We start from the raw sequence: 20495 nt of genomic DNA on the forward strand, positions 1-20495 counted from the left end.
CTTCCACCGGTACCAAATCGAGCGGAACTTTTCGGACGGCACAAATAAATGCCCAGGCACCGGTTTACCTTTGATCAGTGTTCCAGGGAAAGCAATCACATCAAAACGAATCGTCCTGCCCTGCTGGTTGCCTATTAATTTATCGCAAATCGTTCGGTCGTTGCAAATGGTGGTGTCCCGTTCCAGAAAGGCGTTTGGGCACAATTTGAGGCTCGCTGAGTGCTTCTAATTATGGCCATCGTCTTACGGGACCCAAGGCCGCCCAAATGAGAGGAATTTCAATTTCACCGAAACGAACCGTAAAGAAATAATAATGATAACGCGCTGTTTTGCGGTGTAACCCGGATCATCCCGATTCCGATAGCACTTAACCGTGTTTGCTTCCACCGCTGCTGACGTCAGCGGAGAGTTTTTGTTTCCACAGCAGTTTTCCTTTTCATTGTGTCACCCCGGGGTACTTACATGTTTTCGTTTTTTCGCCATCTACGCCGCCGAAATGGGCGACGGTGAGCAGGAACAGCAGCAGCCCTAGCCAGACGGTGCCCAGCTGTGCCCATCCGCTCCGATACGCACTCCCCCGCCTCGTTGGAGTATCCCACCATCCTCGCGGGACAACCGGGGGCGGTCTCCCGGGGCCACAGGACATCCCTTGGGACGTCGCGGCCATGCTGTGTGTGTGTTGTCCGTCGCTTGTGCGCCACGTCACTGCCCCACGGGGGCGCGATCACTTTGACGCCGATCTGGTGCTGCCCTTTGCCGGTTCATGCTCGCTCATGGCGGTTCAGAGCAAGGACACTACGATCACCACACTACACGGCGGCACTAGGTGCACATTGTTCAACACCGACCAACGGGGGTGGCCAACCTGTTTTGATCACTCGCCTGAAACGTGCCGATTTTAGCACCTGCAAACTGTCGTCTTTGTTCGTATTGCAAGCGGTTTTATATCCTGCTCAAACGAGAAATTAAAGGGCTGCCAAGGAAATGAACACTATTAGAAACTGAAACTGGAAATGCACGCATGCGGACACTAACGGTAAATAGCGAACAATCGATCGTACATTGACGTGCACTATTCTTGAAATGTCATTCGAAAGGAACCGTCTATACGTCGTCGTCCAGGGCGCTGCTGTAAATTTGATGAAGCTTCGGACCTTCGGGAATTTATTTGCTCCAAACACACGCGTAATGGGCGAGAGTGTGTCCTGTCACCGTTCACAACGCAAGTAATTTTAAAGGTTTAACATCAAAACATGGAATTAAGGAATTCACACGGGGCACACAACAACACGAACCTACGAACGTTGGAAATAATTGCTAACACACCCTGGGGACCTAGTGAATGCGGAAGCTCAAACACACGCCCACGCTAATTGGTTTGCGTGCCTTTGTTATCACCAGATCCGATCCCATTGCGCTTCTTCCCACCTGTCCACTATCAGTGTCGCATCCTTGCCGCCGGAATCCCACACCTCGGACGGTGCGTGTGACGTGGTGCACGAAATTTTTAAAATAAATTGCATGGAAAATTGATTTTCCGTACTGGTGGTGCCGTCCCGGTATTGGCGCCCCGGCGTGAGGGTGAGCACCGTCGGAGCCGCTTCCTATGGTGGGGGCGCCTGGTAGGCGTCGCCGAATTCAATTAAGTTCCGTTGAAATTGAAATTACTTCTTGCACCTCTCGGCCGAGATGCCGAAGGATGGTTGGGATGCTGCGGTAGAGCTTCTCCCCTCTCCACTCCGTCCCGTCCTTATTTCACATGTTCTCGAGCCAACGGTTCCACAGGCCATCGGCCTACGTGCGCTGGATGCGCCATTGAGCTAATGAACTGACCAGACAGGTTGCTGAGGGGACCATGTGACGGCCAGTGGAACGGAGATGAACTCGTATTTTCTTTTTTTTTTATTAATTTTGCCCCATCCGAAGGGGATCTCGGGGAAATCACGTCGGGATAATAATTCATTCACACGTTGTTTGCCAAAATGGGTCTATTGGGAAGAAGATCTGTGTCTCTCTCTTCCTCACGTTCTCTCTCTCTCTCTCTCTCTCTCTCTCTCTCTCACGTTCTCTCTGCTCTGGCACCCACTTTTAGGCCATTTTTGGACGCCATTGCCTGGGGCTTTCCGTTTCTCAATATGCCCAACAACAGACGCTTTCGGTTTGCGAAAATAGACTTCCGTGCTTGCGTGAGCAAACGGACTCGGGAGCCATCTTTCGCCGGAATTTGTGCGGGAAAAGGTTAATCTAATTTTTAGCATTTGCCCATTGCCGCAGGTGTTTTATTTAAATGGCATCCCATTATCACAGACGAGCAGGGTTTGCCGCAGTGATGTTCGGTTAATCGTAGCCGGCGGGTCGACGGGTTTATACCATCCGGTTGATGTTTGGTGCCTGAGTGCTCTCTACCAGTGACAGTCTGAACTAGTACGAGGCGCAAAAGGATTCTGAAAAGAAAAACGCACAGAAAAAAAATCAGGATATTATTATACATTCTCGCCAATATAGTGGTTTAAAAGAGGCGACTGGCACGACTGTTTACCATCGTCGGTAACTGAGAGAAAGCTCGAAGCCAAATTAAAACAATGCATCCGGGATGCATCTCATTAGTCGCGAAATAATAGACCACCGCAGGTGAAGCTGCAGCGTCAGCAAGTTCTCTTCATGGTTTATGCAACTTCCCCACGGTGCTCCTTCGCTTTTGCATCTGTTGCGCCGGGTTTGGATCGTCCCAAGGAACAAAGACCACCCGACCATCGGCACCGGTAAAAATGGGCAGAAAAAAGGGTAGCGAAAAAACGGCGAGCAAGAAACTGCAGCCTCCAGAACAAATGAAAATAAAGCATTTGTATGTCCGTCCTCTCTCCGTTTCGCCGGCAAATGGCATCCTCCTTCCCCATTGCAATTCAGCTCGGCATCATTTAACCTACTTTGGAGTTCCCATTTTCGGAAGGACCTCGTCCGGATTGGCACAGAATGGGCGCACACCTTGGCCGGTGTGCGATCTTCGGAATCGCCGGTTCAGAGCCTGCAGAGTCACCAAAGGGCCAAAAGGGGGTTGCGCGTCCGTATCGAACCGTTTCTCGACGGTGCACTTGCTCCGGCGGCCTGCAGGCGATGGCTTAACTTCGCCATTTTGTGCAACCATCTAACCCCCTCGCTTCCCTATAGGAGGGAAACACATCAGCCTGCCACGGACACGGGCACGGTGTGGTAATTGTTTGTGACAGCCCCCCTCGGGGCAGTATCCTTGGCGTGGTAAATTTTAAACCGATAACCGGGCGCCATCCGATAGTCGCGGATCTGCCCACGGCAGCCTGGTCCGTCGCAACTTATTTAGATCGCTCGGTTACACCTGCCTTCACCTGGGGCGAGTCGCTTCCCATTGCACAATCGCACTTCCGCCAACGTTTATCCCTTTTGGCGGTTCCCAGGATGGGAAGGTGGCCTGCAAAGGAGCGCCAAAGTGCCGCAACACGAGCACACGCTTCGTAAGAAAGTTTTCTTCTTCGTCGGCATTTTTTCTCTCTCTCTTTCGCTGTTGTTGTTGCTGTTGTTGCTCGCCATATTCGCCTTCACCGTCTGTACAATGCTTTGGGAAAACTTTTCCTACAAACCGACGCGCGCTTGGTGTTATTGGGTGAAATTTCCATCGCTAGTGCGAGCCGAAGAAAAACAAATTTTCGATTGCTGCATTTGGGGCGTTTTTTTCAGACTTTCATTGCTCCATTCCTAATTGTATTCCATTATCGTTCGTGCTTCGCGTTAAAAGTTTAGCTCCCCGATGCTACGTGGTGCGGAATATTGTGCTGTATCGAGCGGTTGAATGTTTGGCGCAGTTTATCAACCTGTGCATATGGGGCGGATTTATATCGCTAGGATCGAAATTCGAACCCCTCGGCAACTCCCGATTGTCGAAAAATAAGTGAAACACCGTGTGTGCGCTGACGCAAGCTTTAAGCGTCTTTTTCAGGAAAAATAGTTTCCCTCCCCTCCCCCCCCCCCCCTTGCTCGTTCAACAGATCTAAACTTCGTTCAAAACTTTCCCACTCAACTTCATAACTCATGGATGATGCCCAAAGTGTCCAGGGCGAGTGACAAAAGTTCCAGCGAAACGGTGTCAATAAGTTCACCCAAGGGGTTGCACTTTTTTCTCCTCCCCATTAAGCCACTCCCGGCGTGAAAAGCTTGTGGCAACGAACGTATGCAGCTAGCTTTGGGAAACTTTCACGCGGTCCTTTTCGAGGACCAGCACCAGCGTCCCAGCATAGATGCATCGATGCACCGATGGTCCACATTGTTGGCCAAACATTGCTTACTCGCGTAACATTCCGTACCGTCCTTGGCCGGTGGGGGCTGGAGCGCAAAATATGTTAATCATTCGCCCGGGATTTTGAAAACTGGAGGGCGAATTGTTGTGCCAACCGAAGGTCAGCCGTTGCACTTGCGTCCTGGAAAACGGCACCCTGCTCGGCCGCTCCGGTGTCCTTTTGAGCGTATAATTATGAAACAAGGGCGGCCCACCCGAAACCGGACCCGACCGGGCGTGAAGAGGCGTGCAACTTCCGCAGCGAGTGGCTGAGCGAATGTTTTGCTATTGAAATGCAAATATTTATGCGGAGTAATGTGCTCCTGCAGCAGCAGTAGCAGCAGCGAAGGAAAACCCATGCCCTCGCCTGGAAAAACGAAACGAACGAGCGTTTCGAGCGCTGCCGAGAGCTTTTGTTGAGGTTCTGGTTATTTTGTTATATTTTTTCGTTGTTGTTGCTACTGCTACTGGTACCCTCGCTCCTTTTTATTTGTTCCACAGCCATGTTCACACAGTTTGTGCATGCTAAATTAATTTTATCATTACCCCCGAAGATGGGGTTGCTAACAAAGTGGAAAGCACTCGGGGCAAGCTTTCTTTAGCAGCAACAACAAAAAAATCATCTTTCAAGGGAGCGAGAAGGAGAAACGCAATGGTTGCTTTTCTCATTACGATAAGGATGACTTTTGTCAAGTTGACGTTAACGTCGAGTGGTGTTTCGCTGTTTGCAGTGATTCAAGCGCACCGTGAGCTGTCACGCACTTAGTGGCAACCCCGCCAGCTACTCAACGAAGCCCAAAATGGCCCCGACCGAGAACGTGGAACCGAAAACCACCGCGCTAGCTTCATGTTGCCACCGGAAAACCATTCTCCATTGCGCCGGGAAAACTCGCTCCTTGAATCGGCACACCTCATCCGGAAAAGCGGTTCGTGAGTGTGCTCCGTGGTAATTAATGCCGTGTTGTTGTTGTTTTTTTTTTCATTTCACGTAGCCCGGCATTCTATTCCCAACGGAGGCTCAATTCTCTCGCTCAGCGCCATCGGAAACTGGTGGAAAATTAAATAAAATATAGCTTCCATTTTCTCGAAACCACCCCAGATGAGATGGGTGGTATTTTTTACCTCCCACGAGTGAGGGCCGATTTTTAACCAGAACCACCTGCTCACTCGGGAGCATCGGTTTCTATTCCGACACGGTTTGAGGCGATTCGTACGGTTTTCTTGGCTCATTGCTACGCCCGCCTATCAAGCTAGATGGAGCGAGATTTTCATGGAACAACACATGCCCACGTGCGCACAGCACCATGCTGCAACTGGCTGCAATGGCCGTTTTCACACACCCACGTACGGTATAGTTGAGTGAGAGCCCTTGAGCGAAATAAAGCCAAAAAAAATAACCACCATCTCAGCTCATGCTGGGTAGAACCAACGGTGCATGGTAATTCGATGCACGGATCTAGTTTTTGCCCCACACGCTCGGCTCTGCTGCTCGGCTAGGCTTGCTTCCAATTTCGGGATAGCACCGTAACGAATCGATTTCCGCATTAATCTGGTTTCGGATACGCTCCCGGCGGTGGATTCCGGGAAAAAGCACACCCGCCAGATTGCCCCGGTGTTGCTGGTGACCGTAAGCGCCTAGGAGGCGTGCGAAGCTGCAAAGTCTGAGAGTTCGTGCGCGGAGAGCTATGTAAAAGGTAGAATAAAAACCCAGACAACTCGCTTAAGGATAGAGGTTTAGCTTAATATCACTGGCTACCTGTCAAAAGCCATTGATTTACGTGCCGCTACCGTTTTGGGGGAGCGAGCCGTGGGTTTATTAAAAACTGGTAAGTAGATAAATCAAACCACGAACCGAAAGCCAAACTCGGCAGGATTCTTTTCTCCAACGTTTTCTTCTTCTTCGCCACTCACAACTTTCACCCGATAATCCACCTCCCTCCATCGCGGGGTTTTTCCGACGTTAAGCGACATCGGATCCCAGCTGGAAGCTTTAGGCCCCGGCTCGTGGCCTTTCGCCTGGCTGCCTGGTAACCTGAACCGGAACAGCAAAGTGAGAACGTGCGCAAAGAGGGCCAGAGGCGAAAACGTAGAACTTGTTCCAGGAAACTTTGCCACGAGATTTGCCAGACTTTCCGTACGTGCGTTTTACGGAGAAGGGGAAGACTTGCTGAATCGTGTTGGTACTTAATTCCGATCTATCCTGCTTTTGGAATGTACTTCTTTGGAACGTAAGACCCGTCGCCTAATCATGGTCGCTGGTGGAAAAATCTAATCCAGTTAGATTGACATTTAAAATGGTACAACCATACAGTGCCCCAGAAAAAAAACGGCCCGGCGGCAAAACAAATCTCCTGCAAAAGTCGGGGCGAAAGCGAAGAAAAAAAGCCTCTAAAAGGAAGACACATTCACCACCACCACATAAATGCCGAACGGGCGCGACACAAACATCATCGAAGGAAACCATGGAAATGAGTACCCGGTCGCTCCGGTGGTCACTCATTTTCGCACGGGCGCAAGCCCCATTCTCGTAGGCCCTGTGTGTCTATCTTTCGCGCCTTTCCGGAACGGCTGCTCCGGTGGTGGTGATAATGAATTATGAATGTTTATTACGCACGCCGCACACATCATTACGCACCCTTGTCCGTGTGCCGGGTGGCCGGAAGGAAAGAGAAAATGTGAGTAGAAAGAAAATTCGGAAGCGGTGGGCAAGCTTTCCCACGAGTTTTCCACGAACGGTGACGATCGTCGGTGTTACATTCGGTTGCGAAAAATGGTAAGCCTCGAAGACTCTTGGAATGCAACGAATCACCCCGTCTGCGGGTTTCTGTATGTGCGTGTGTGTTAATGTGTGCTATTTCTTCTCGGTTTTCGCAACCCCATCAACCCCGCACTCTCAGTCGCTAATCACTTTTGGGGTCGAATCCGCAAAAACGGCAAACGGCATCGAAATTTCGAGCGCCAACCAAACGAAACATGCTTAGAAAGCTAAACCACCCTCGTGGATATGCGAAGGCGGGCGGAGTGAAGACCGGCGAGAAAGCGAGTGCGAGGAGGCAAAAGAAATCATTTCTCCCGCAATCGAATTGGCAATTTCGATTTTTATTTGATTTCCACATTTCGAAACCAGCGGGCAAGAGGTTCTGCTCAATAATTTTAATGAGTTTTTGTCCCGCTTCCGCCCCCAAGCGGCAGGATCGGGTGCTCAACCACCCACCCACCCACCTACCGCGTAGGTGCCCCAGCCCCGTTTCGTCATTTGTCATTTGTTTCCTGAGCACCCATTTCCTTCCATTTTCCTGCTCGACGATTTCCACCATCCCCACAAAAAGGCTCGCTGATCAACCCATTTTCCAGCAGCGTTTCCCATTTGCGGTTGCCTCCCTCGAATGCCCAAAGGAGCACTGCTTGTGGAGGTGGTAAGGGGTGGGCGGTGGGTAGTGGATAAGTGGGAGGCAGGCGGGAAAATGGCGCTCACATGATTGCGACCATTTCTCGTTGGGTCTCTCAGGGAATTGTCTCGCCCCCTTAGATCTCTTTCTCGCTTTCACACACTAGCTATCTCTCTCTCTCTCTCTCTCTCTCTCTCTCTCTCTCTCTCTCTGTTTCGTCTCTCTCGCTCTCTTTTTATTTTATCGACACGCACACGCATACCGACGCGTTGACGAGACTCCCCCATATACACGTTCTGTTCTCCGGTTGGGGGAGGGTGACAGAACTCGCGCACTCAAATCCTTTTCTGCTGCTCTGGTGCGTGCAATTCTTGTCCGTTCTGCTTTTTTGGGGACGATTCGCTCACGAACGGACGGCGATTTTGTCGGGATTTTGTGGGATTTTCCTCCAACACCTCCACTGCTTGATTGTTACCACGAGAAGCTTGCAGTTCTGCATGCAAGGCGTTTGTGTTTGTACTTTTTACACAAAACAACACTTATACCCTGCTCAGTGCAAGGAGGTAGGCTTTTATGACGTATCTTTAGTAGACTTGGAGTACGTTGTTCATTTTGAGGTGCCAAATAAATCTCCGTTCGAATGGAGTCTTTTCGAATCCGCGACATAAGGCGTCGTTGGAGTGGCCATAAAATCATGGGTACTTGATTTTGTCTCCCTCGAGTGCTCTCTATCCTTCTCTACCATGCTCTATCCGTTGCCTGCACACACTGGTATTGGCCTGTGTCGTTGGTGACAGTGCGCCAGCAGTAGGCTTTGCTTTCATCAAATAAATTAAAAGTGCCGACCGACCGATGAGAGAGAAAGCAAAAAAACAACAAAAAGAAACAGCAAAGAAAAATAAAACGCCAACCAGGCACTCACCTGATGGGAAAGCGCTGTGTTTGCATTTTCGTGGAAATTCGCCCACCGACGAACCATTGTTAGAAGCAGCGCTCTCCGTCGCTCCAGCGACCAGAGGCATATCCTTTTTCTTCACTCTGGCAGCTCCTTTCGCCTTTACTGTTGTTTGTGCAAAATCTGCCTCCTGCCATTCGGCGAACCCACCAGCACCTCCAACACCACCCACAGCACCTGCAAGACACATATACACGCACTTTCGCACGCTCTCCTTCTCTCTCTCTCTCTCTCTCTCTCTCTCTCGCTTTCTTTCTGTCTCTTGCTCCATCGCACACAAACAAACTCCGAGAAACTGTGACAGCCCTCTCGCGCCAATCCGGATGGGACTTGTGAAGGGAAAATTTCTCGAAGCAAAAGCCCGCAAAAGAAAACCTCCCAAAAAAACAACCCCTATGATTTCCATTCAGCAAGCTGTGTGCGCGAAGCTCGGAACGGAGGGAAACAAAAATAATACTAATTTATGCGGCATGATGATAAAAGGAACAAGCAAAGGAACATCCACGCCACCAGGCTCCATTCACTTCCAAGCGTGTGCGTGTGCGTGTGTGTGTTGTTCGCCTCTTCTTCGCTTCTTCTTTCTCACCCAACCGAGACGAGACCGACCCGCTCGAGGATGAGGGAAGAAAAATCGATAAAAGTAGTACACAAAAGTGTCAGAGTCAAAGGTTCCTGTCAACCGGACGTTCGCCGACGGAAGCGGACTCCGTTCGGATTGGCTTCAGGCTGAGTTCTGTTTTTTTTTTGTTTTCTCGTGCCTGGCCTTTGCCTGGCTAAAGGCACGTTGCGTTGCGGAGCGAAAAACAAAAAGACCCCGCCTCGGAATCCGGAAAAGGACATTTTGCATGCCAGCAATAATAATGCCCATGCTCTTGGGCATCCTTTTCGATGCATACACACAAACAAACACACTTGCGCAAGCACACACATCCCTAGCCGCGATGTTGCGATGATGGATTGGGATAAAGGTCAGGTTTCTTTGGTCCTTCGGCACAGGGCTTACACTCACACTGCGGCTGCGATAAAAATGGATGCTTTTCGCAACAACTCTAGCACGATTTAGAGTATGCTTTTCAATGCAGCCGTTTCCGTAAACCAGCAGCACAGGTTTCGCGAGGACAAAAAGGCTCTCCCTCTCTCATATCCGGTTTTGTTCTTAGCACGGCGGAATCGCTATGGCGGATTGCAGCTTGTTTGTTGTTCCTTCTCGAAGGAACATTTCACACAACAAATCACAACCACACCAAGCTCCTGTAGCTCCTCGTGATCCTTTCCCTTTAGCATCCGTTCAAACACCACACAAACACACACCCACACACACACAAAAAGACAAGAAATCAGTTGTTTCTGGTACCCCCGGTAGCCACGGCAGCAGGCTGGAAGGCTGCAAGCGTTATGAAACAAGCTCGGTCGAGTTTGAGTCCGCAACTAAGACGCTTGGTCGCTTGGCGAACCTTTGCCGTGGTGGTTGCCGTTTTCTTCTTCTTCTTCTTCTTCTTCTTCTCTTGCCTTCCTATTTTCCCCGAGAGCGATGCGATGGAAAAATCACCTGAGCGCCCTCACGGCACTCACCAGCAGGGTTTGTTGCGCATGTCCTTACGCACCACAGGCACCACTACACGGGCCGCGGTTTGCACACCCCACACACTCACGCACTCGTTGGCGGGTGTGGGCGAGGTGTGCATCGAACGGGTGAAAAATGCGCCACCCTCTCAACCCACCCGCTTGGGGGTCCCTTCACAACATCAACTGGGCTACGATTGTGAGTCGCGCGACGACGGCACTCAGGCGCACGGTCGGTTGCGGTTGTGTGAGTTATTGAATGAAAATGCAAAATTCATCAGCGTAGGCCGGACGCTGTGAAGCCCAGAACCGGTTTCGCCCGGTGAATGATGATTCGAGTGGGGATTTTCTCGTAAAAACTCTCGACATAAAGCGGTGGGGTTTATGAACCACCCCTCCTAGGGGGTAGCGGTGATGGGGGAGTGAAAGAGAGAGTCAGAGTGAAATGAGGGAAAGGTAGAATTTTGGTGTAAAGGCGAAATAAGAGCAAGAAATCTCGCTAAACAATCAGGCCAGTCCTGTTCCGAAGGCGGGGAATAGGTTGGCTTGGAAGGGGAGAGAAAACGAGGTTCTAAAATGTGCAACCGTCGACGGTTTTTGGTGCATTTCATCGGTTTCTTTTGGTCGTGTAGAAGCTAGAAAAACCCCCGTCGATTAGTTTCAGTTTTCTTTCTCAGTCTGCTGACCTAATTAACAGCCTTTAGTGGACCAAAAGCAGTCGTGCGCTTTTTGATGAAAATATTTCGCGCCAAAATTAAACATGCATGCGTGTAATATTTTTTGCTTTTTTAATAACTTTAGGTACGGCTCATGAAGCTTTAAATAATAATACGGACGGCTTGTTTTTCGGAGCAGTTAATTATTTAATCGCATTGTTTTCTATGATGCACCTCAAAAACATAAAAAACGACCTGTCCTTTGCTACTGGACGGGCTTTTTTTTGTTGTTCTTGTTCCACCAACTAGAGTGAGTACCATCCGGTGGTGTTGCAAAAATAAAACTATCCAGAAACGGCACGCGGAGAAACGGTGTAATTATTTTTTTCCCCCATTAACTCTACGCTACTATTACGCTACTATGCAAACACCGAAGCGCCGATGGCCTCGAGGTGCATTTCTTCATGCTGCACCTCACTGCACAACGTCAGTCAGGCGGTCGTTGGTGCCGTTGTCGTCGTGTTGGTGCGAGCAGGCGGCCTAGAGGACGACCAGGCAGCGGGAAACGACGCACAGCCAGGATCAGGCCTCGGTGGAGGCAATTTTTAGTACTCCAGGCCGCGTAGCGTTGCGTGAAAATCGATTTTACGGCGATACAAATTCCGGCCTACGGACGACGGAACGCCACGCTTTCCTCACAACCCATCACCCCAGCTCCAAACTTTTCCCAAAGGCCCACTCCTCCCCCAGCAGACGTAGACGCACACCCACACACACATGGTAACGCGTGCCCGTTGTCCTTTGCACAGGACGAGCGCCCCCACGGTCATATCGCGTGCGTCGCAAAGCGCTGAAAGAGAAGCAGAAAGAAAACGAGCGAGAGTGAGAACACGCACACAAAAAAACGGGAGCGCGATTTCACTGTTGGCTCGCCGTAAGGACATTCTCATCCACCGGGGGTGTTAGTTGGTATGGAGGCGCTCACGTGAACTCGTTTCGCAATGCTGACCGAAAAGGACCGCTCACAAACACACCGATTAGGGTGCTCAATTCGTCTGTGCTCCACTTTCTTTTACGTTTGCCTGGCTTTTCTCAGCAATGGTCGTAAATTTCGCTTTCTCGCTTCTTTGCGGAGCAGTCTGAAAATGTCTCTTTCTCTCTCTTTCTGTCGCGCGCGTTGTCAGTGGCTTGTAGATGTGATGTGTCTAGTAAATCACAGGCGGCCATATTTTACACAAACATTCTCACGGGTAGGGAAATAAAAATCTCTCTCTTTCTCTCTCTCGCTTTCATAAATAGAATGAAATGAAACACCAACGCCATCTGACGGAAAATGTTGAAAAGAGTGATTACTAATCCTTGATGCTAGAACAGAACTGCGTATACTTGAAACCAGACGTTTAATTGGATATTTGGTCACATCTAAAATAAGAAATACACACGCGCTATGAATTATGTATATTAATTTAGCTCACTACAAATATACCAACACGCGTTCATATAAAGAAACTTCCATCTTGTACACCTACAGAAAGCCCTTCCAGAAGTCGACAAAAGTGGAACGTCACTGTGTGCCAGCTTGAAGATACTTGCAAGACGTTCATGTACCGCTCGATTGCTCGATTCATTCTATAAATAGCGTCGCGTCTTATCAGCAACGAGGCGTCGATGGTTCATCAGATTGGCTCGTTGGGGCGATTGCAAGTGCTTCAAGAAAAGCGAGAGCGCTGCATTTGAATGCACCTCAGTGACTTTAAAGAGAGCATTACGAGTCGGTCGGAGAGCAAAAGCATTCCCATGTACTAACCCTTCATAAAAAGACACTTTCTTTATTGTCCGTGTATGCTAATTAGCCAATAATTTGCATACATCGTCGAGATCGGCAATGGTTTGCAGTGGTCTCGAAACTACGCACCCCAGGTTAACTAGTTCGGGCCGTTTCGTCTGGTTCATCTGCCCTTAGGACTGCGGCTTACTTTCGAAGTAACTTTCGTCTTGCTCTCTCTCTCTCCCCATCTCTCCCCATCTCACTTTACAACTCTACTGTAAACTATTGCGACGTGTCTCCATCGGGATGCGAACTCCGAACCGTCCCGGTCGAGGATGATCCGTGATTGCACACCCGTGGGCTCAGGAAACCCCAGACGCGACGGCCCTTTAGCGGTGGGCACTTTTGCAAACGCTGTAGTTGGCGAGACCATTTCAAACACGATAAGAATGCAGTTTAAAAGTGCATCTGATGCACCACCGCCTGGTGCACTATCAGCGATTGCAAGCGATTGGCGACGGGTGGCCTGAAGGTTGGACAACGTTGGATGGGGCTCGGGGCAACCAAAGGGCAAGCCAAAGTGCTGCTAAGCTTCAAACGCCACTTCAAAAAGGCTCGTTGCATCGAGTTGCATGCATTCATATGCACTCTAATAAAAACATGCAATGGGCGTTCGAATGTGTATGTGTTTTGCGGTGTATCAAAGAATATCAGATTAATTTGAGTATTCGTTTTCTGAACCATCTAGAGCGAGACTTCCTTCCATTTGCATGCTGCACTTTAAATCCGAGCCGATTATCGCCGGCCTCAGCAACCACAATCAGATCGCTTCGTGTAGAGATGCCGCACTGATCAACCGGAGGTCCCGGAAGGACAAAAAGATAAAGACCAAACCGGGATTTAACTCGTGAAGGTCTCGAATACCGCACGAAAAAACGCTAAAGATCGGTACGTTCGAGACCACAGCGAATCGATAAAACAGGCCGGCTAATTTTGACCAGCACAAACCTTCCCGGTTCGATGGGGCAAATTAGGGGGGAGATGGTTAGGATGACGAAGGGTTGCTCAGCACACCCCTGGAACCAGGGCCACAGGGGAGGCTGAGGTGAGAACGAAATCGACCATCTTATCGTAGACCAAAAGGGGCGGGTTTCTTCCTGCGTCTCCCCAACGATCGAACCAAAAGCAAGGCAATCGAATTGAGGGATCGTTTAATGAATGGAAGGGTAAAACAGTTTTTTATTGCCCTCTACTATACCCACCCGAAATACCTGCCAATCGTTATCGAAGCTCAATTCAAAACTGCCGTTTGATAGGGGCGAGAGTTTGATAACGTCGTATTGGGGGGTTGAGGTTTTTTGTTGTTTGTGTAAGCGATGGAAGGGGGATATAAATTGGCTAATTTTAAACGAAAGTGGCTGGGAATGGAGGTTAATTCGAAGTGGGGGTAAATTTATGATTTTTTCAAACCTATTTACAACTCGACCCAAACTCACTTGCATCATTTTTAGTCCCCTTTTGCCAGTTTGGAGCTTTATTATCGTTATTCAAAGCCACTTTGGTCTGAATGGGGTATTTTAAATGTAGATCAAGAGCACTCTCATGTGCCCTTCGTTTTGCAACCACCAACCAGACTGTTGCATTTGGCTGTTGCAACCACCTCCCACCCTCTCTGCGAAGGGTGTAGGTAAGATTGAGTTCGACGTTAGTGCGCTTAGTCACGCAGAGATGAAGCAGAACACGAGACGACAAAAAAAGAGAAACCAATAAACCAAAATCCCAAAGGACATCTGCATGATGATGCCAGCGGCGTTCGATGAGGCTAACCGATGAAGTACCACCCGTCGGCACCTCGATTGACCGGGCGACAACTTGTTGCTGTTGGCCTTCCTGGCACGAATCACTTCATCCAGCAAGTGCCACCCTGTTCTCTTAGCATGCGAAATGCTCGAACACGGAACATGCAAACCCGCAGAGGCTCACGGACGTGTGCCGGAGTCGGGGACATAAATCTGCTCGCCTTTTTTTTTTTGGAATGGAAGGGCCAACCGACCAGCCGCAGTATCAACGCAGAAGAGCAACCGAACGACTCCCGTTCGAGGGTAATATGAAGCAATAACGATCGCGAGCACGTACGTTTCTTGTGCATTCATAAATCTGACGCGATGCGACGAAAGCCCGCATGTGGTGCGTCCGTGTCGACAGCAAAGCCTTTCAGCTTCGCGGATGTGGAAGACCTCAAGCCGATGTTGGCGTGTCACGTCCCATTAGCCCGAGTGCACCGTATTTCATCTCCATAGCGTCTACAAACGCCGCATCCGACGTAAACAATAAGCGGACGCCTGGTGTCCGTAGCTGTCAAACGGGCGGTAGCTGTCAAGTGAAAACGCACAGCAACCGGTGAGCAACAAAGCGCAAACAACGCACCCACGTGATCATGTACACAACCATCCAGGCCTTGCGCAAGACGTGGTGCTGACAGGAAGGACCGTCCGTGCCCGGCGAAAAGAAGGGAAAAGAAATGCCAAAAAAGGGGAAACTACTACTGGTTACGGTTCCTACGGCAACCGGGTGGTTGCTCCGGTTGGTTATTTCGAAATGCGTCGTTTCCATAGCTGGCTGTGACGTTGGACCTCCGGTAGGGCAGTCCTAGCTACCCTTTCGAAACGAGCTGACGGGTTTTCGGGTTGCTTTTCCATCAAAGCGGATTTGTTTTGGCCCAGGTTTGTTGTAGGTTCTTGCAAACCTACCCCAAAATTCCTTGTGAAGTCGATCGTCGGCTGGTCGAAATTGTTTGTGTTACCAAATTCCCGTACAGACACGTTGCACGGCTGAATGGCTAAGAAGGGAGGAGTCCAGCAGCTCCAGTCGGAAATTAACACCGACGACGAGTTTGAGAAGTTCCTCGAACGTGACGGATTGCTTGGTCAGTCGAAGGATGGAAGCGTTGTCTTATCCCTCAGGCGATATCATGAATCTCCTTCTTTCAGTTATGGACGTGTATACGGAATGGTGTGGCCCGTGCGTCGGTATGATCGGCAGTTTGAAGAAAATCAAGCTAGAACTCGGTGGCGACAACTTGCAGCTAGCCATCGTAAGCGACAGCCCATTGTTGGTTTAAAACACATCTACAAAACCTCCGTGTTTTTGCTTTCTTTAGTGCAAATCGGATGAAATATCGGCGCTCAAGCGATTCCGGAATAAAAGTGAACCCACCTGGCTGTTCGCGTCGGTGAGTAACAATCTATGCCGCCGAGTATAATAGCTAATTTGGCACACACAAACTCCGTGCTGTTTCAAAATATTCCTCGATTTATAACCGATTTGTCTTGGGAGTATAATTTGGCTTAAAATTAAACTGACATGATACTGCTCAACGTAGCACCGTTCGATGGTTGCGTGCTAAGCCACTATTCAAAGGGCTTCTATTGAAAATGGATGGATTTTAACGCTCGAATCGAAACTCCGTTGGTTGCGCCGGTTTTTGGCTCCATTAAATCTATCGCTTTCACCGGCCAAGCTGACAAGAACCAGCTCCGCAACCAAAACCAAAGACGGTCGACATAATCGGAGGCCGTTTTGTGGTCGCCGTCCCGAAAGCCAACAGAAACCTATTGCCCAAACTGTTGCTGAAATGTGCCTCTGTGTGTGAGTGAAGGGGGTGGGGAGTTTTTTGCAAACACAAAAAAAGAAAGGATAAACCATAAAAACCTCTTCTCGTGGGGTTTTCGCTCCGCCAACAAATCAGCTACGACGGGTTTATGCAACGAAATGCCGATCGCTGAAATGGTACGACATTTGATGTGGAACAACTGTCCCAAAATTGACAACATTATGACCATACTGGTGGGGGGAACGGTTTCTGAGAACGAAGCAGGCCATCGGAAGGACACACCACAGGAACGGATTGCATTCTCCATCGTTGGTGTGGGTGGGCGGACTCAGCACGCGATCGAACCCCATAAGGGACCGTATGCTTAAAGCTGCACTGTACAGTGTTTGACAAGCTGTACGAGACACCTGGCAGAAAGTCGCAAAATAAAAATTTAATTATTGTTCCCTTTGGATGGGTAACTTGTCTTGGTTTCGCAAGACACTTCAAGGGTGGTTCAGGGCGATTTTGTAAAAGGATAAAAAATCCTTGCAACGATCTAATGCGTGTTCCAACGAGTCGTCCTTCCAAACCATTTCCACACCGTTTCTTCGGTGACCCTAAGAAGGCTCATTACAAACTTTCCTCAACATGCAGCCGTTAACCTGATTTTCTACCTCACGCGGTCACCGGCGCGATTACTGAAACGGAGCCTTGAAGGCCCCACTCGTATCCATCATGTGGCCGCCGGTGTCCTGTCATGTTACAGACGCAAGGAAAACGGAGCTTTAATTAAGACACGAATGGCGCTGGGAGAAAGCTACAAGCTTGCCTTTGCCCAACCAAACCAACCATAAAAGCATAGCAAGGAAAACGAGGCACGAAGCATAATGCCCCTTTCAGGTCTATTTTTAATGCGAAACTAACCGCGGAACCCTTCCACGGACCGTTTTTGTTGCAAGCAAATTGGCACAATTTCTTATCGAAAGGTCACACGTCATGCCGCCCGTAATGCGAAGGATTCGGTAGAAGAAAAAAAAACCGCCAATACTAATCGATACCGCGTCATGGGGTGAAAGTAAACATTTTTCCCACCCCAAAAGAAATCGGAAATGTGGCAACAAGCGTTCGTTCGCAAACACAGGAACGGTGACATAAAAATCCAATCCCACCGGTCCGTTTACGATGACCGGGTGGTTCATAAATAAACGGACGCATCCTTACGGGTTGTGTGCTATCTCTCTCTTTCTCTCGCACTCTGAGCGAGGATATCGTCCTGGATTAAAGGCCGCCATTACTGATCGCTTCCTGACTTCCTCAAACACGCATACACACAGCACAGTGTAAACTAATAAAATGAAATCAATCAATCAATTAAATCCATAAAAGTAACATGCCATCAAACCGTGCCCGGTAGGTTTTTCCAGTTTGCGAGCGTCCTCGTAAAAATAGGACCTCAAACGACCGGTTGGAGAACGGCAATGTTTGACTTCGATTACAGCGTAGGCAGGATGTGATTGAAATTTTTCGTTTTGGCTTTCGAAGCTGAAACAATTCACCGCTTCGTTTGTATGTAGGGCTCAATAGTATGCATTGATAAACTCTGCAATCTTTTGTTATGTTGTTTCGCGTAGTAAAAAGAAATTTTGTTCCTTATGTCCATGGGTTTTTGGGATCCCAGCACGGTAAGATCGTAAACCTGATGTTTGGCACCAACGTGCCGAAGCTGATCAATCTCATCACCGAGGAACTGGACGTCGAGTTGAAGTGCCGTGCCGGTGAAGTAGAACGTACGTACTACGAGCTGTGGGAACTGACACCGGACGAGCAGGAGCGCGAAGATGTTCGCCAGGAGCGCGAAGAAGAGGTAGCCCGGATCGAGAAGGAGGCGGCCGCTAAAAAGCGTCTCGACTATATCACGCACGTAACGGACGAGATCATGACCAACATCCCGGATATGGGCATTACGCTGTTCATGCCACACGTGCACAAGGACGTCTTCAAGAAACTGCACGATCATGCGGAAAAGCACGATCTGCACATGAAGGAGAAGCGTCTGGTGCATCTCAACCCGAAGATGCTCGAAGTGTTACACTTTGAGTGCGAGAACCGGCTGGCAGACGACGTGTTCGAGCAGATCTACTACAAGGACATCCAGGCGTACGTGTGGAAGCTGAACGAAGGCGAAACGCGCCCACCGGAAGAGGTGATCGGGGCGTTCGTGAAGGTGATCACGGAACCGGTCGAGGTGCTGGACGCGGACGGTAACGTCGAGAAGGTGATCCCGCGTATGATCGAACCGCTCGAGATGCTGTACAACGCGAACGATGGTACGTGGAAGATGGTAGCGAAATTGCCTCCACAGAAGAGCGCCAGCTCGATCGCAACGACCACGTCGTCTGAGTCGTCACAGAACGCGTCCAAGGAGACGTTCGATGAGGAGTCCTGTCCGATGCTGATCATACCCGGTGTTTGGACACCGACGAACCGGCGAGCGAATGCGGCACTGTTCTACTTGATTTTCCGCCACGTAAGTAGCACTCCAAAGCACACCGCAACATTCGTTCTGACAGGTGTTATGTCTCTTGCACGCAGCTTACGGAGCACTTCCTGCCGCCGGATCCTGTTCCCGAGCCGCCTCACATTTGCATGGTGTTCGACGCGTACAAGAAGCGAGACGTGCTCGAGGTGGCAATGAACGAGAAGTACAAAACGCAGGTGATGGCGTTCGGGTACTTCAGCACCGGTGATCCGAAAACGGCGGAGCTGATCGCGAAGACGACGGAACGGTACACTACGAAGCGTCCGAACGTGAACGATAAGCTAATCATGAAGGTGTCGAAGGCGACGAGCCACGCGATGTTGGCCCTCACGGCGATGGGTCCCTGCTACGTCAGCCAGAACGCTGTCGAGGGGCAGGAGGAGTGCGCCACCCTGTTCCCACCGAACTACAACTTCGTGGAGGAGGAGAACGAAACGGGTGAGGTGGAGAAGAAGAAGCACAAGAAGAAGCGACGCGGTAAGAAGAGCGACACGTCGGTGTCATTGGCCACGGATTCTGCCGTTTCGACGACACCTTCCGCGGAACCGGGTGGCGACGGGCAGAGTGAATTGGCCACGATTGGTGAGGGTTCGACCGGTGAAGAGGGTGAGACGACGTCCTCCTCGCAGAACTCACCGGAAAAGACGGGAGGCGATCCGGAAGATGCCGCAACGGGAGGGAATTAAGAAAAACAACAGATAACCTTACATATATAACATGATCGTGAGATGCTTTTTCGTTCCGTTTCCCCGAGGGGTTACGGAACAAACTAAAATCTCGCTCTTTATTCGGTTCTCGTACTGCGAATTGAAATCCAACCTAACTATACACGGACCAGTGCAGCAACGATCATTGGAATGGCTTTTCCAGCAGCGACACGACGACCCCTACAATCGCATCATGCGTATTCGAACGAATCCGGCCTGGTAGCCGACCGCGTAGTAGAAGTACGAGCAACTGTTCGGGTTCCAGCGGATCTGGTTTATACGTACGGCGGGATACTGGTTTAGATGGCCACGGCGCCACGTCTTCACTTGTAGTGCTTTGGTGCTCATAGCGGAGGGAACCTAGGGCGGGAGCAAACACGAACGTTTGAAATCAGTTACTGAGTTTAATCTTTAAGCTTTTCATAGGATGTTTGTAGTGTGTCCATAGCCCGTTGAAACGTTAAATGTAAATAAACATCACAAGATAGCATGTTAAGTGGGCGTTAAATGTGTTGACAACTTACTTTGTCGGTGTCGGAAAATACAAGCCCAAAGTTTTTGGAGTAGTTTTCATATGAGGTTAACGAAACCGTTTCATCAATTTCGGTAGTCTTAACGGTGACTGTTGTTGTTAAAACCTGTCAGAATAGAGGAAAAAGCGTTAAAGAATTTTAATAACAATTCCAGAACGTTCATTGGCATGTAATCGACAATTTACATCAATTCACGGGATGCACCGAACAGCTTAAGCGCTATCGTCTGCTATTCGTGTCAATGCGGTCACAGGTTCGAATCTAGTTTTGTCTCACACCCACCATCGAAGAGATGGGATGAAGAGAGAGGAATAATGGGGTATTTTGTTTTTTTTTCTGTTATTTTTATTTACCAAGCCGGTCTGAACTAACCCCGACATGAATCTTACAAAACACGAATGGAGACATCCTTTCAAAAGGACGCCTAACAATGAACCAAGGACAAATGTACATGTACATATGTTAACTTTTCTTACCTGTGCGA

General features: G+C 49.5%; 2 protein-coding genes across 2 annotated transcripts in view; one reads left to right on the forward strand and one right to left on the reverse strand.

The window, feature by feature from the left end:
• LOC128720024 (enteropeptidase) overlaps nt 1-667 on the reverse strand; it is a 37323-nt gene extending 36656 nt beyond the window's left edge. Inside the window, exon 1 of the mRNA XM_053813670.1 lies at nt 463-667. Coding sequence (XP_053669645.1) covers nt 463-667 — 205 coding nt within the window. The remainder of the gene's footprint in view (nt 1-462) is intronic.
• Nucleotides 668-15472: 14805 nt separating this feature from the next.
• Nucleotides 15473-19457, forward strand: LOC128725590 (uncharacterized). The gene is made up of 5 exons (XM_053819349.1): nt 15473-15563; nt 15628-15731; nt 15798-15869; nt 17911-18759; nt 18825-19457. The coding sequence occupies exons 1-5, from the start codon at nt 15473-15475 to the stop codon at nt 19455-19457; spliced, it is 1749 nt and encodes a 582-aa protein (XP_053675324.1).
• The last annotated feature ends 1038 nt before the right edge of the window (nt 19458-20495 follow it).

This window comes from Anopheles nili, chromosome 2 (assembly GCF_943737925.1).
Source record: "Anopheles nili chromosome 2, idAnoNiliSN_F5_01, whole genome shotgun sequence".
In the NCBI taxonomy this organism is placed as follows: Eukaryota; Metazoa; Arthropoda; class Insecta; order Diptera; family Culicidae; genus Anopheles; species Anopheles nili.

Coding starts and splice junctions, on each gene's coding strand:
- LOC128725590 (XM_053819349.1), top strand. CDS start 15,473: ATGGCTAAGAAGGGAGGAGTCCAGCAGCTCCAGTCGGAAATTAACACC. Junction 15,732..15,797: donor ACAACTTGCAGCTAGCCATC/GTAAGCGACAGC, acceptor TGCTTTCTTTAG/TGCAAATCGGATGAAATATC. Junction 18,760..18,824: donor TCTACTTGATTTTCCGCCAC/GTAAGTAGCACT, acceptor TCTTGCACGCAG/CTTACGGAGCACTTCCTGCC.